The 12,215-nt window shown below is 35.4% G+C and overlaps 1 protein-coding gene across 1 annotated transcript in view; it reads right to left on the reverse strand.

The window, feature by feature from the left end:
- LOC117933248 (CCR4-NOT transcription complex subunit 1-like) overlaps nt 1-12,215 on the reverse strand; it is a 37,925-nt gene that overhangs the window by 16,680 nt on the left and 9,030 nt on the right. The window contains exons 9-14 of the mRNA XM_034854632.1: nt 8,132-8,269; nt 7,888-8,010; nt 7,545-7,798; nt 5,875-5,978; nt 540-634; nt 223-462 (exon numbers count right to left, since the gene is read on the reverse strand). Of these exons, the coding sequence (XP_034710523.1) occupies nt 223-462; nt 540-634; nt 5,875-5,978; nt 7,545-7,798; nt 7,888-8,010; nt 8,132-8,269 (954 nt within the window). The remainder of the gene's footprint in view (nt 1-222; nt 463-539; nt 635-5,874; nt 5,979-7,544; nt 7,799-7,887; nt 8,011-8,131; nt 8,270-12,215) is intronic.

The raw sequence follows: 12,215 nt of genomic DNA on the forward strand, positions 1-12,215 counted from the left end.
GTTGCAAATATCTGACCAACATAATATTTAGTGTGAACATGACATGCATGTCCAAAAGACTTAACTATCAGACTCATCCATAATAACCAGTATCAACACAGTTAACTTCGGCAAAATCTTGCTCCAATATGTGAGTAGAATATTTCTCATTGATGATTTATAACTTTATATGGCAGATCTAAACACAAGACATGCATCAAGAAATGAAGCTTAATTTTGTACCTCCACATTTTCCAAAGTAGCTGGAGCAGAACCACTATGGGGATCAGTTGAAGAATTGTTGCCCCCATTTGATTCAGAGTGACTAGACGAAGTCCTAGCAAGAGCTCGTTCAATAAATGCAACAAGCTCTGGATGAGTACCACGTAAATGAGATATTTGCAAAATATGATAGCAATATTGTGGCCACTCTATAAGCCGGTCCAGAAACTGCTCCAAAGCCTTTGTTCCAAAAGTGAATATCTAACAGCAAAACGCATAAAAGTGTCAAACATGGAAAGCAAACAATGGAAGAAAGACATACTAAAGTTGATACTGACTTTTGAATCTGTTGGTTTGCGCAATGCATCCAACACTCCACGAAGAGCAATACCAAGCGTGAGATGAGTCACAAGCTGGTGCTTTATCAGAGAACCTGAAATACAATTTAAGTACAATTTAGTAAATATAATGACAAAAACCATTGAACTACAAAATGGAGGAAAAAAAAGAGAGTAACCTAGCTAGTACACTGTCCACAACTTGTTTCAAAGGATATATAGTAAGAGATTGGGAAGAAGAAATAAAAGATTTGTTGGTCATTGTAATGATCAAGTTTATATCCAATCATTATTTGATTATTGATTGATCAAGTAAAAAACAGTGTTGTCAAAAGCAAAGGCGATGTCAAGGCAATAAGACTCCTTTTAGCCTAAGGTGAAAGGTAAAAAACAAGGCGATAGCTTGACTATGCTAAGGCAATAAAAAATATACATATATTTACCTTTTTGATACTCAACCAATATAAGGGTTGTCTTCAACAATCAACCTTATTAATATTTCATCCCTCATAATGTCTTATATTAACAAAATAGTAATATTTATTCAAAGTGTTAAATAGGATACTCCACATCATAAGAAACATCATATTGTTTAGAAATATTCATATTGTCTAAATGTATATTCTAATTTTTCAAACATCTAAAAAGTAGAATTAAAAACAAAAAAAGAGAGAAGCTTTGGGCATCATCATCATAGTCATCATCAAAATTAAAATTGTCATCACTTCCATCAAGACTAGATTAATAGCACTCCATCTTTTTATCTCTATGATTGATAATATAATCTTTTTTCTTATGCTTTGTTTAATCGAATTTTAGATTAAATAAAATTATAATCTAAGTATGTTTAATCCTAACTCATGGTCAAAGGCGATCGTCTCTATGCCTTATGCATTATCCCAAAGCAATTGTCTAGGCATTGCCTCTTTGAAGCTACCTTGCTTGGGTCTTTAAGAGGCAACTTTTATCCTGTCTAGCCTGATAACCTAGGCAACCCAGGCGATCATCTTTAATAACACTCATAAAAAATATCACTGTAATTAATGGATAAAGAAGAAAAATGGAGTGACATTAACATTGATGGAGAGGGTAATAAAGCAATTGGATATAATTATGATTTATCCTGCTAGTTTAAAGATTATTTGACAAATGCATGAGAGAGTTGGATTTTAGAAGAGAAAAAAAATAAATAAATTAGAATCAATTGAAAATGGCGTACAATTAATTTGATAATTATACATTGCATAGTTTTCTTATTATTTAATTTTCATGTGATTTTATTAGTATTTTTCTAATTTTGAAGATTTTTTTCTTATTATTATTAAAGTTAAGGCTTACGCCTTACACCACCTTAAGGCTTACATTTTGCCTTCTTTAGGCAAAATGTCTCAAGACCGCCTTTAGCCTTTTGAAATATTTTCCTTCTCATGTACTTTTATTCACTTTTAATATAATTTTATATCTAGTTTTAAAAAATAAAAATAAAAAAAGGCAGACAACTAAAGGTTTAAGGCAAAGAGATCCCCTTTCCCTCTCCTTTTCTCCATTGCAACAAATGTTTTAAGAAAAACACAGAAAGGTAGTATCCTAGAAGGTTTCCTAGTGAGGAGAAGCAGAACTAAGGGTGTCTCCTTTACAATTTGTAGATGACACTCTTTTTATCTGATGTCAAAGCAAAAGAGTTGCAAAATCCTAAAATTGTCTTATTGATTTTTTAGCACATTTTAGGATTTAAAATCAATCTAGATAAGAGCAACAAGGAATTAATGCGAGTCGAAATCGGATTGCTAGATTAGCATTGTTGTTAGAATGTAAAGTTTTCGATTAGCTTTTAACCTATTTAGGTCTTCCACTAGTGGGGAATCCCAAGGCTAGAGTCTATCATAAATAGAATTTCGAGGAGACTAGATGAGAGGGGAAAAAAAGAACTTTTTGTCTTTAAGCAAAAGAACTCCAATTTTTTTTTTGATAGATAAACACAAATATATTATAGGGCAAAGGCCACAAAGCATACAGGAAGTATACAAATCAGCCTAACACAAGAACACAAAAAATAAGCACCCTTATCCACCCTTAAGTAGCCGCTAGCCACTCCAAAAAGCCTAAGAGCGAAGAGGACTCCTCTCCAATATACACCCTAGCCCAACTCCACAAGGTACATACAAAAGAATTTTTGAGTTTCTGTATATCTAACACACCTCTCCTAAAAGCTAATCTATTTCTCTCCTTCCATACTGTCCAAAAAATACACAACGGGATGGAATTCCAAATTTTTTTCCTTTTTTTCCCCACAAAAGAGCCCCTCCAACTGAATAACGCCTCTTTAACTAACTCTGGGAACACCCACTGAACCCCAACAAGGGCAAGGACGAACTCCCATAGGGCCCTTACCATCATACAATGTAAAAGAATGTGATTTACATTTTCCTCTTCACAACCACACAAAAAACAGCGGTTAGGGAGCTGCCATCCCCTTTTTTTAAGCCTATCCAAAGTGAGAATCTTCCCCCACACAGCTTCCCAAACAAAAAAGGCCGCTTTGGTTGGGACCTTGTCCACCCAAACGCATTTAGTCGGAAAGGCGCATGCATTAGTAACAGCCAGCACGTTGTAGGCAACCTTAACCCCATATTTGCCATGACCCCCACCTTTCCATAGCACAGCGTCCTCCTTTGAAGATATCCTGAAGTCCCTAAGCATATTAAGCAATCCTCTAATCAAGTCCAGCTCTCAATCATTAAAATCTCTATGAAATCTAAGATTCCAACCTCCTTGACCAATGCTTGGGTCCCACATCTCATTAACCGTTGCATTCCTGTGAACCGCCAACTCAAAAAGCTGGGGGAAAGATTGGGACAGCGCCGCATTGCCACACCAATGGTCAGTCCAGAATTTAACTCTAGTCCCCTTCCCCACCTTTAACTTTATGTTATCCCAGCACCATTTAGCTTCCTTCAAAATCTCCTTCCAAACCCCCACTCCATAAGTTCCACGGGCTTCTTTAGTTCTCCACCCAAAATCTTCCTAACCATATTTCACCCCAATCACCATCTTCCAGAGATTATCCTTTTCAACGGCAAATCTCCATAACCATTTACCCAACAACGCTTTGTTCAAGGGATCAATCTTCCGAATGCCAAGGCCACCTTTCTCCTTTTGAGTGCACACATTTTCTAGGATTTCTCCAATCATACCAAGTTTTAGGTGGGAAATAGTACAAAAACAATTTTCTAAGAAGATTTATGGTGGGGGAATCAACCTTTGGCTTTTCAATTTCTAAGTCTTGACACAGTTATCGCAATTCAAAATTTTCTTGTTTCATCTATCCTTGGACTCCACTCCCTTTTAACTTAGAACTTCAACTTAAAACAAAACCTCCCTAATTCACAAAAAGAGGATCTTGAAAGACTTGTGTCTATTCTCAATCATGTTACCATATCACTACACCCGTAGAGGTGAGAGTTTGGTCATTATCACCCTCCGGCTTAATTTTGGTCAAATCTTTCTTCTCAGCTTTATCTAATCAATAAAATTCAATTTTCTCTGAGTTTCTCTTGCAAATTTCATACAAAAATCAAAAGTCCGATCAAAGGACAAGGTGTTTGCTTGGTTAGTGGCTAAAAAGATACTTAGTACCTATGACTTGCTTCAAAAGAAAAGACTTTTCCAATTCTTTCAAAATCGAACCAATTATTAAAAAGGAAAAGTTATCGGTTTATGATCCAAAGGTTGGATCAGCGGTTGAACCGCAATTGCAACAATAATGTCATAAATATATAATATATCTATTATTAAAATTAAGAATATTTATAAACAAATTAAAATGATAAATTCTACCAAAATTTCGAAAACATTTCTTTGTGTATTTAGTTTTTTCACAAAATATTTTACCTATAAAATTTATAACACAACATAGGATATTATACCTTCATCAATGTAAATCAGTACAATATGCACGAAAATATTAGTATTAAACATCCACATATAACTAATGATAACCAAATTCTCAAAAAGTTTTTATCACATCATCTATAATACAATTGTCCATCACAACACTTAAAATAGTTACCTAAAATAAAGCATGCCAAATTTATGTGATTCATAAATAGTTCTTTATTTCAATTTTAAACTTCATTTTTAGTTTTAACTTCAATTTTTCTCTCATCTCTAGCTTGTTGATAGCATCAGAGAATCTCCTCATTGATGCAGTCAATCTCAAGCCACTACTGCATTCTGAAGGAAATCTAACAACATTAAAATCTCCTCCTACACGCGACGGATCATCCCACAACCCTTTTATGGCCCCAACTCCGCCCAAAGGACCTCTCTATCCTTTCCAGAAGAAGGCCCATAAAACCCTTTGAAAACCAAAACAAAATCATCCTCATTATTCTTAAACCTACACAAAATAGAGAACTCTCCCACGGTCCCACCTCCAACCCAATCAACTCTATCACCCTATCATCTCAAAACACCAGAACCCCTCCTGCAGCACCCCTTGCATTCACAGAACCTCACTCCAAGAACCTACCCACTCCTAAACTTCTAACAGTCTCCATCGTCATCAAGTTTCTTACAGACAGACCACATCCACTTTCCATAACCTAATCAAGGACTTTAGAGATATGGCATAAGCTATTCAGACCAGCCAATTTGGATCTTGTTCTGCCTAGAAGTTTCAAAGACATGTTGACCATTTCTTGTAGGGGTTTAGAGTGCACTAGGTGGAAAGTTCCATGGCAAATCACTTGTCTTATATTGATTTGGATAGTATGGCTAAAAAGAAATCAAAGGATCTTTAAGGACAAGTGGAGGACTTCTGAAATGATATGGAATCTAGTATACTTCTATTCATCTTTTTGACCTCTAATACTACAGCTTTCAAGGGCATTCCTCCAATATTAAACTTGATTGGATTTTGATATGTAGATCAAAAGGGTTGAAATAGCAATGTTGAGTCATATTGATGTCTATTGGATTGCATTTCTTTCCCACTGTATTGATCAGATTTTGTTTCTGATCAAAAAATAAAAAGTTTTGGTAGATTCAAGTGATGTCAACAGGTTGGGCCAACCACAATTGACATGATAGATACACTAAATTCCACCATAAACCTCAACTACTAGAAGCCTAGAATTCCTGCCACTCAATAGACTTCAGTAATTATTTCGATTAACAATCTGCAGCTTTAGGCAGACCACCCACTCCAAGTTGTTGCATAGGAAATTCATTCCTAAACCACAAAAATTGGGCGGATTTGGTTTTACTAACAAGTTGCAGAAATTACCACCCATACAACATAACAAGAACAATATAAACTACAAAGTAAACGTACCAAATAGACCAGCCGCAATCTTAAGCTGCTTTTCTGGATACCTAGGGAAGAACCTGTACTCCTCAAATAGGTTTTGTATCATACACTCAAATATTGATTGTTCCCTGTCAATTCATAAGAAATCAAGTTAGGAAATTCCTTCCTATGATAAACAACAAAAGACAATGTGTCTTAGATAAGATGACTTTTGGTTTTGACTTCATTAACTTTTTTTCCTTAGGCATGTCATTGATCAGTAAAAACATAGGGGTACATTTTTTTTATAGGTAAAAAACATAGGGATACATGCTCAGACAACTAAACCTAAATTGTGATTGATGAATCTATTGAAAAAAAATCACATCAAACCATAAGAATGACTGTGTACTTTGATCCCAGGTTATTCAATTTAATATCCGTATGAAGCTGAAACACAAATAGCGTGATCACCAGCCAAGAATATGAACATGAAAATGCAACAAGAATGTATATAAGTGTCAAAACATTATATACAATGAAGCTAAATAACCTATAAACCAAAAAGAATAGGGAAAACAGGAAGAAAATAAAAGCCAACACTTTAGAGAATGGAAAATGACGTGCCTTTTGGTTCTCCTCGAAAACAACCTTCTTTTTCAAAACCCATTTTGAAAGAACTCGAAAGAAAAATTAGAAAATTTAAAAACAAGAGTTTTTCTAGTTCTAATTTAAAAGAACAAACAACATTGTTTATATTTTTAAGGGTCTCAAAAGAAACAAAAAAGTAATTGTCAATTGCATTCTATTTAATATAAAAAAGAACTCTTGAAATAAATTCAACTCTATTACTTGGATTGAGAAACATAGATGAATGTAATGAAACTCAATAGGAAACGGGTTCAAGAATCAATAATCAATAATCAAAGGACTCATGAATTGTCTATAGAAATTCAATCTATGAATTTGACAACTTATTCACTGACAGAAAAATAAAAATAAAAATAAAAAATCTGACTGATTGAACAAGCACAATAAAAGTAACATAGAATGTGTATATATATATATATAGAACAGAATAGGAAATGGGTTCAATAATCGATAATCAAAGGACTCATGAATTGTCTATTGAAATTCAATCTATGAATTTGACAACTTATTCACTGACAGAATATACACTGATATACAAACAGCATGCAAAGTGGCTGATTTCCCTCTGTTGCGATCAATTTTGCTACAAAACCCACTGCTATCTAGTTGCCCACCTTTTCTAGTGTGATTTCCATGCTATGTACGGTCATGCCTAATGGCATATTGGTTTAAGTAAATTCTTCTTTTTTATATTCCCAGATTGTACAAGCTTCTTTAAATTTGACTCCACATTGTTCATAAAATTATGGGTCATCTTTTTCATCCCTGGATTACTCAATAATTTCCAAAAGCACAAATTCCACTTTTTATAGGGCCAGAAATTCTTTCAAAAAATAATCTATCTTTTTCTGGTTTATTAATTTTGTAATAAAAGTACAGGGTTTTGTAACCTTTCCAATTATCTCTCAATAAGGCAGGATTTTATTGCCCAAGCCATCAAAATGATCACTTTATTAACAAAACAGGTCACCGTAAACCTCCTAAGCAATCAAAACAGAGAATGTTATAAATACGCAGTATGATATGATGCTCAGACAGCCATTGTTATTAAGCAAACAACAAACCTTCTGTCTGAAGATTCCTTGAAACGTGCAAGCATTTGAATCATTGAATCAATGGTCAGCTGACCAGAAAATATTTGGTGGAAATAAGAGTTTGCCTCAGCCTCTATATCATTCGTGTAAACATCAGATGTCGATGAATCTGAAGCCCCAACATTCTGCAGCCTAGGACTAACATGCATAGATGCTCTATGCAAACTTTTCAACTCCTCAGAGAGCTGTTTAGAGGCAATCTGATCAGTATTAGCTTGGAGGACCTGCAAAATGTGTGTTACAAGTTGTGAAGAGGGAGAAAATAGAATAGAACATGGAAAGGTAATAAAAGAACTCAGAAAATCACTAAAACCTTCCAAAAGATTGAACTTGTCTCCTCATTTATATTCATTCCAGCACCAGAATGTTGAAATGAATTGGCAGAGACATCATCTGCTGCATCAAAGGTTATCTCCTTCAAAAACTTGAGACACTCCTGGAAGAAGCATTATGAGTATCATGAAAATTTTTACACACATTTCATTGAATCTAAAGAACAAAGAACTGCTTTGGCATTGTCATGTTGAATACTTAGAAAAATAAATTACAAAACCGACCTCAAAGAAAACATCTTTATGAGTTCTTAGACAATCATTCAACCATTTATCGAGACTTGCATATTCTTTCTGAGAAGCTAGTGCAGCCAGCCGAATGCTAAAATGGAATGGAATCTGCTCCAACACAGATGATAGAATCTGTAGGGTAAAAACAAAACAAATACAGAAATCAGAGAAACAAGGAACAGTATTCCCACCATACTTCTTTTTTATGAGAAATAAGAATAATGTCAATAACCTAATATAAATAGAAAAGAGTTCTACATATGAAAGGATATGGGATCCCCTTCAGGCAAATACAAAAGCAAGAAGAAAGAGAAAACTAACAGCAAACCCTAACAACACAAGCTCCACCCTAGACATACAGCCCATCACAGAAATTAATCCAAAGAGAATAATGGGAACAAAAATCTAAGCAAGCTCAAAAGAAGAAAGGCTCCCATATTTCCCAGTGATATTGCCTCCAGGTCAGCTGACCTAGGCTTCCAAGCAAAGGAGCAACCCACCAATCTAGAGAGATCCACAATGTGGTGCAATCTATGGTCAGATTGACACAAGAGCATTTTCCTGTGACACCCCAGATAGAAAAGTCTTTTTTTTTTTTTTTTTTTTGTATGATAAAACAGAGCATCTATTAATACAGAGTGCCAAGAAAAGGGAGTGCACCCTATGTATAGCAGTATTACAAAGCAACAAAACAAGAAATACCAAAAGGTATCTACAAAAAACAGCCATCACAAAAAACCAAAACCACCCACAGTTGAGGCTATCTAAGAATTCCAACACTGAGAAATTTTCCATTTCCAATGAAGCATGGGACCATTCCAAAATGGATTTAATGAAGTACTCTTTTAACCTTTGACCTGAAAGTTCTTCACTAAAAATCCTGTATTTACACACCAGAGCATACACTGAGGAGGAGATTTCTCACTGAAACTACAAACACCCATTTCAGGCGAAAGGATTCTAAAAGAAATGTCCATAACTCTTTTGTCCTATCACAATGAATCAAGATGTGATCAGTTGACTCTTTGCTCTCTTTGCAAAGGCTACATCTACAGACCATGGCTCACTCCCTTTTCATTAACATGTCTACAGTTATCTTCCCCCATACTGCTTCCTAAGTGAAAAACATGTTCTTGGAGGAGCTCAAGATCCCAAATTTCTTAGGTTGGTAAAGCCACTTTAGTCTCAGTGCACAAGGAATTGTAGTATGACTTTGCACTAAAGCTTCCCTTCCTATACTAATCCCATACTAATTCTCCTTCTTCTAGCACTCTCACAGTCAAATAAGCCCTATCCACCAAAAGGTTATAAACACACCCAGCATCATCAGCTCTTTGAGACCTTAGAACTAAAGTAAAATTCCAATCACAATTCCAAACCAAAAACCAGATACATTTGAGAATATCAGGACAATCCCACCACTACTATGGTCTTTGAAGGGGCCACTAATAAGCATCTAAAACAGGGTATCCAAATCAAAGTTGAGCTCAAGGCTCAAACCAGTGGAGGAGCTTGTTGGCCCTATTAACCACAATGTGCCAATCATGAAAGCACATTTGATCTCTAATCCAACAAAATGATGTTTAAGGGGGCACTAACAAACTCCTCAATGATACCCATCTACAGAGCATGATATAGAAGATACTTTCCCACAAGTCATCAATAGGCCTCCAACATTCAAACACCAGCACTCCCTTTGGGGCTTTTCCCAAACCCCTAAATGACAAACATATCTACAATGAGCAGTCATAAATTTCTCAATTTGGAAATAAAAATTTCAAAAAGGAGAAATTGTGAGTGAGAGGAAAGAAGCTAGCAATATAAGAACCTCTTAATTTAGAAAGATGTGCAGATGAGGGTATAATAATAAATAAACAAACAAGGCTGATTCCCCCACTGGAAAAATTTGAAGGATAGAGAGATAAATTCCTTTTCCACCAAGGTATAAAAAGCAAAAAGGTCAATCTCCTCACCACAAGTCCTCTCAAATCATCCTTCCTCCACCAAGCAGTCTCTCTTAACTTCAAACACCACTAACTACAAAAATTCCTTATTAATGTTATCAAAAAAATTCAAAAAAATACATGCCAAAACAAAAAAGAACCATAAAAACGAAAAAAAAAAAAAAAGTAGAATCAAAGCAACATTTTCCCCCTTGTTTCCTCTTTTTTTTATTGTTAGGCAAATAAGAATATACACATAAGAAGAGTGCCAAACTAAAGTGGCGAACACATATTGGAAGTATACAAGTGAGAAACAAAAGAAACAAGCTACGGTAGCTACAACCCTACTCTAAAACTTGAAGCACAACCACTCTATAAAATCTAACAAATAACATGAACCTGACTGACCATCCACTAGAAGATACTAATGAGACCACTTGTACAAATTAGCAATGAGGGAGTCCTTAAGAGATTGGATAGTTCGTTGTTCTCCTTCAAAGATTCTCTGGTTTCATTCCTTCCAAATTGTCCAAAAAATAAATGCAAAGGGGAGTTGTTCACCAAACCTTCCTTCTCTTCTTGCCCACAAAGCTACCATACTAACCCATTAACAAGTCCTTCACTGAAAATGGGAGAACCCGCAAGATGCCCATAAAAGAGAAGAAGTGTCACAACTCTCTATCTTTCCCACAATGGATGAGAAGATGATCTTTGCATTTTTGCACATAAAACCATAACCTGCCAAAACCCATCCTCCTTTTGAGTTGGTCCATAGTTAGGATCCTTCCCCACTAAGGAGACTTTGCCCCTCAACCTCCCACTATAGCTTAGGAGGTCACAAGACCGACCCACTTTAGCTAAAGGCAATGATGTGGGATTTGAGGAACCAAAATTTAAGGAAAGAATGGAGCAGAGTGAAGTTAGGAATGGAAACTCTAATATTTACAAAATCTTTAGAACTTAGGAGGGCACGCATCAATTGTCTTCTTCTATTGTAGAAATGCAGCCTCTATAATGTGCCCTATTGCAGCTCTAAGGCAAGTTTCCCATTAATTATCATATGTACTTGTAATATTGGCATCCATCTCATAAACAACAATGGACCATACCCCTCCTATTCTTGCCAAATAGGTATGATGCATGTAAATTCCACCTCAACCAACTTCCAAAGCTAGCTGCTAAATTAAACTAATCTTAAGTGCTTAGTGCTTGGAGGGTTAGTCCCACACTAAGGTGCAACAAGTCCATACTAGACTTCAAGGGCCATAAATTTGAATCACGAAGGCATACTAGCATTGAAGTGTTTAGAAACATAGTTAACAAGGCCTACGAGGTCTTTAGTAGATTCACATTTTGGCGAAAAATTGACACTTTTCTAGGTGACAAGAATAAAATGTTCATTTCCTTTGGACACACAACCTTGTCTCGAGGTGAAGCAAGAGAGCCTTTTATTGCTTCAAAAATAAAAGATGTCAAAGATGAAGAATGACCATACTTCTTACTTCAAAAATAAACAAATTGAAATTCCAATGGAACCAAAGATGAAGAATTCATGACAGTTTTTTGCTGCTCTACTAACAAGCCCTTTCTATTCCTGAGTGATTTCACCCTCTAGCCACTTCATTTTTTCAAATGACCAAAATGTTTAATTTAATTATGAAAGACTTGGATAAGGAAAAAGAAAAAAGGGAAATGATATATCAGACTGGATATGCACATATTTGGATTTTTAAAATTGGTGCATTCTTTTGACTAGGGACTGTGCTTCTCCTGCATGCCCAGTAGAAAAAAGCTATGCTTAGTGTGCGCTTCAGTTAGACATTGTGTAAATCCACCAAGCATCTACTTGTCTTGTGTTCACATGCAAAGTTGATGTATATCATTTGATTTCAGAATCCTGCTGGTAGGCAGTAGGAGATCATATTACAGAGGTACCAGACAACAAGCTGCATTTCAAGAGATTCCCTAGCACATTTAGAACTCAAAACAAGGCACAACAGAATTTTGCAAGAAAAACAACCCATGAAGTTCTTTATTTAGGTCATAGGACATAATCATTCATCCAATGGTTATAAGTATGTATCTTGCATCATTCTGAACAACTTTATAGGCACCTGCTGCATAGATGATTTTAA

This window comes from Vitis riparia, chromosome 16 (genome assembly GCF_004353265.1).
Source record: "Vitis riparia cultivar Riparia Gloire de Montpellier isolate 1030 chromosome 16, EGFV_Vit.rip_1.0, whole genome shotgun sequence".
In the NCBI taxonomy this organism is placed as follows: Eukaryota; Viridiplantae; Streptophyta; class Magnoliopsida; order Vitales; family Vitaceae; genus Vitis; species Vitis riparia.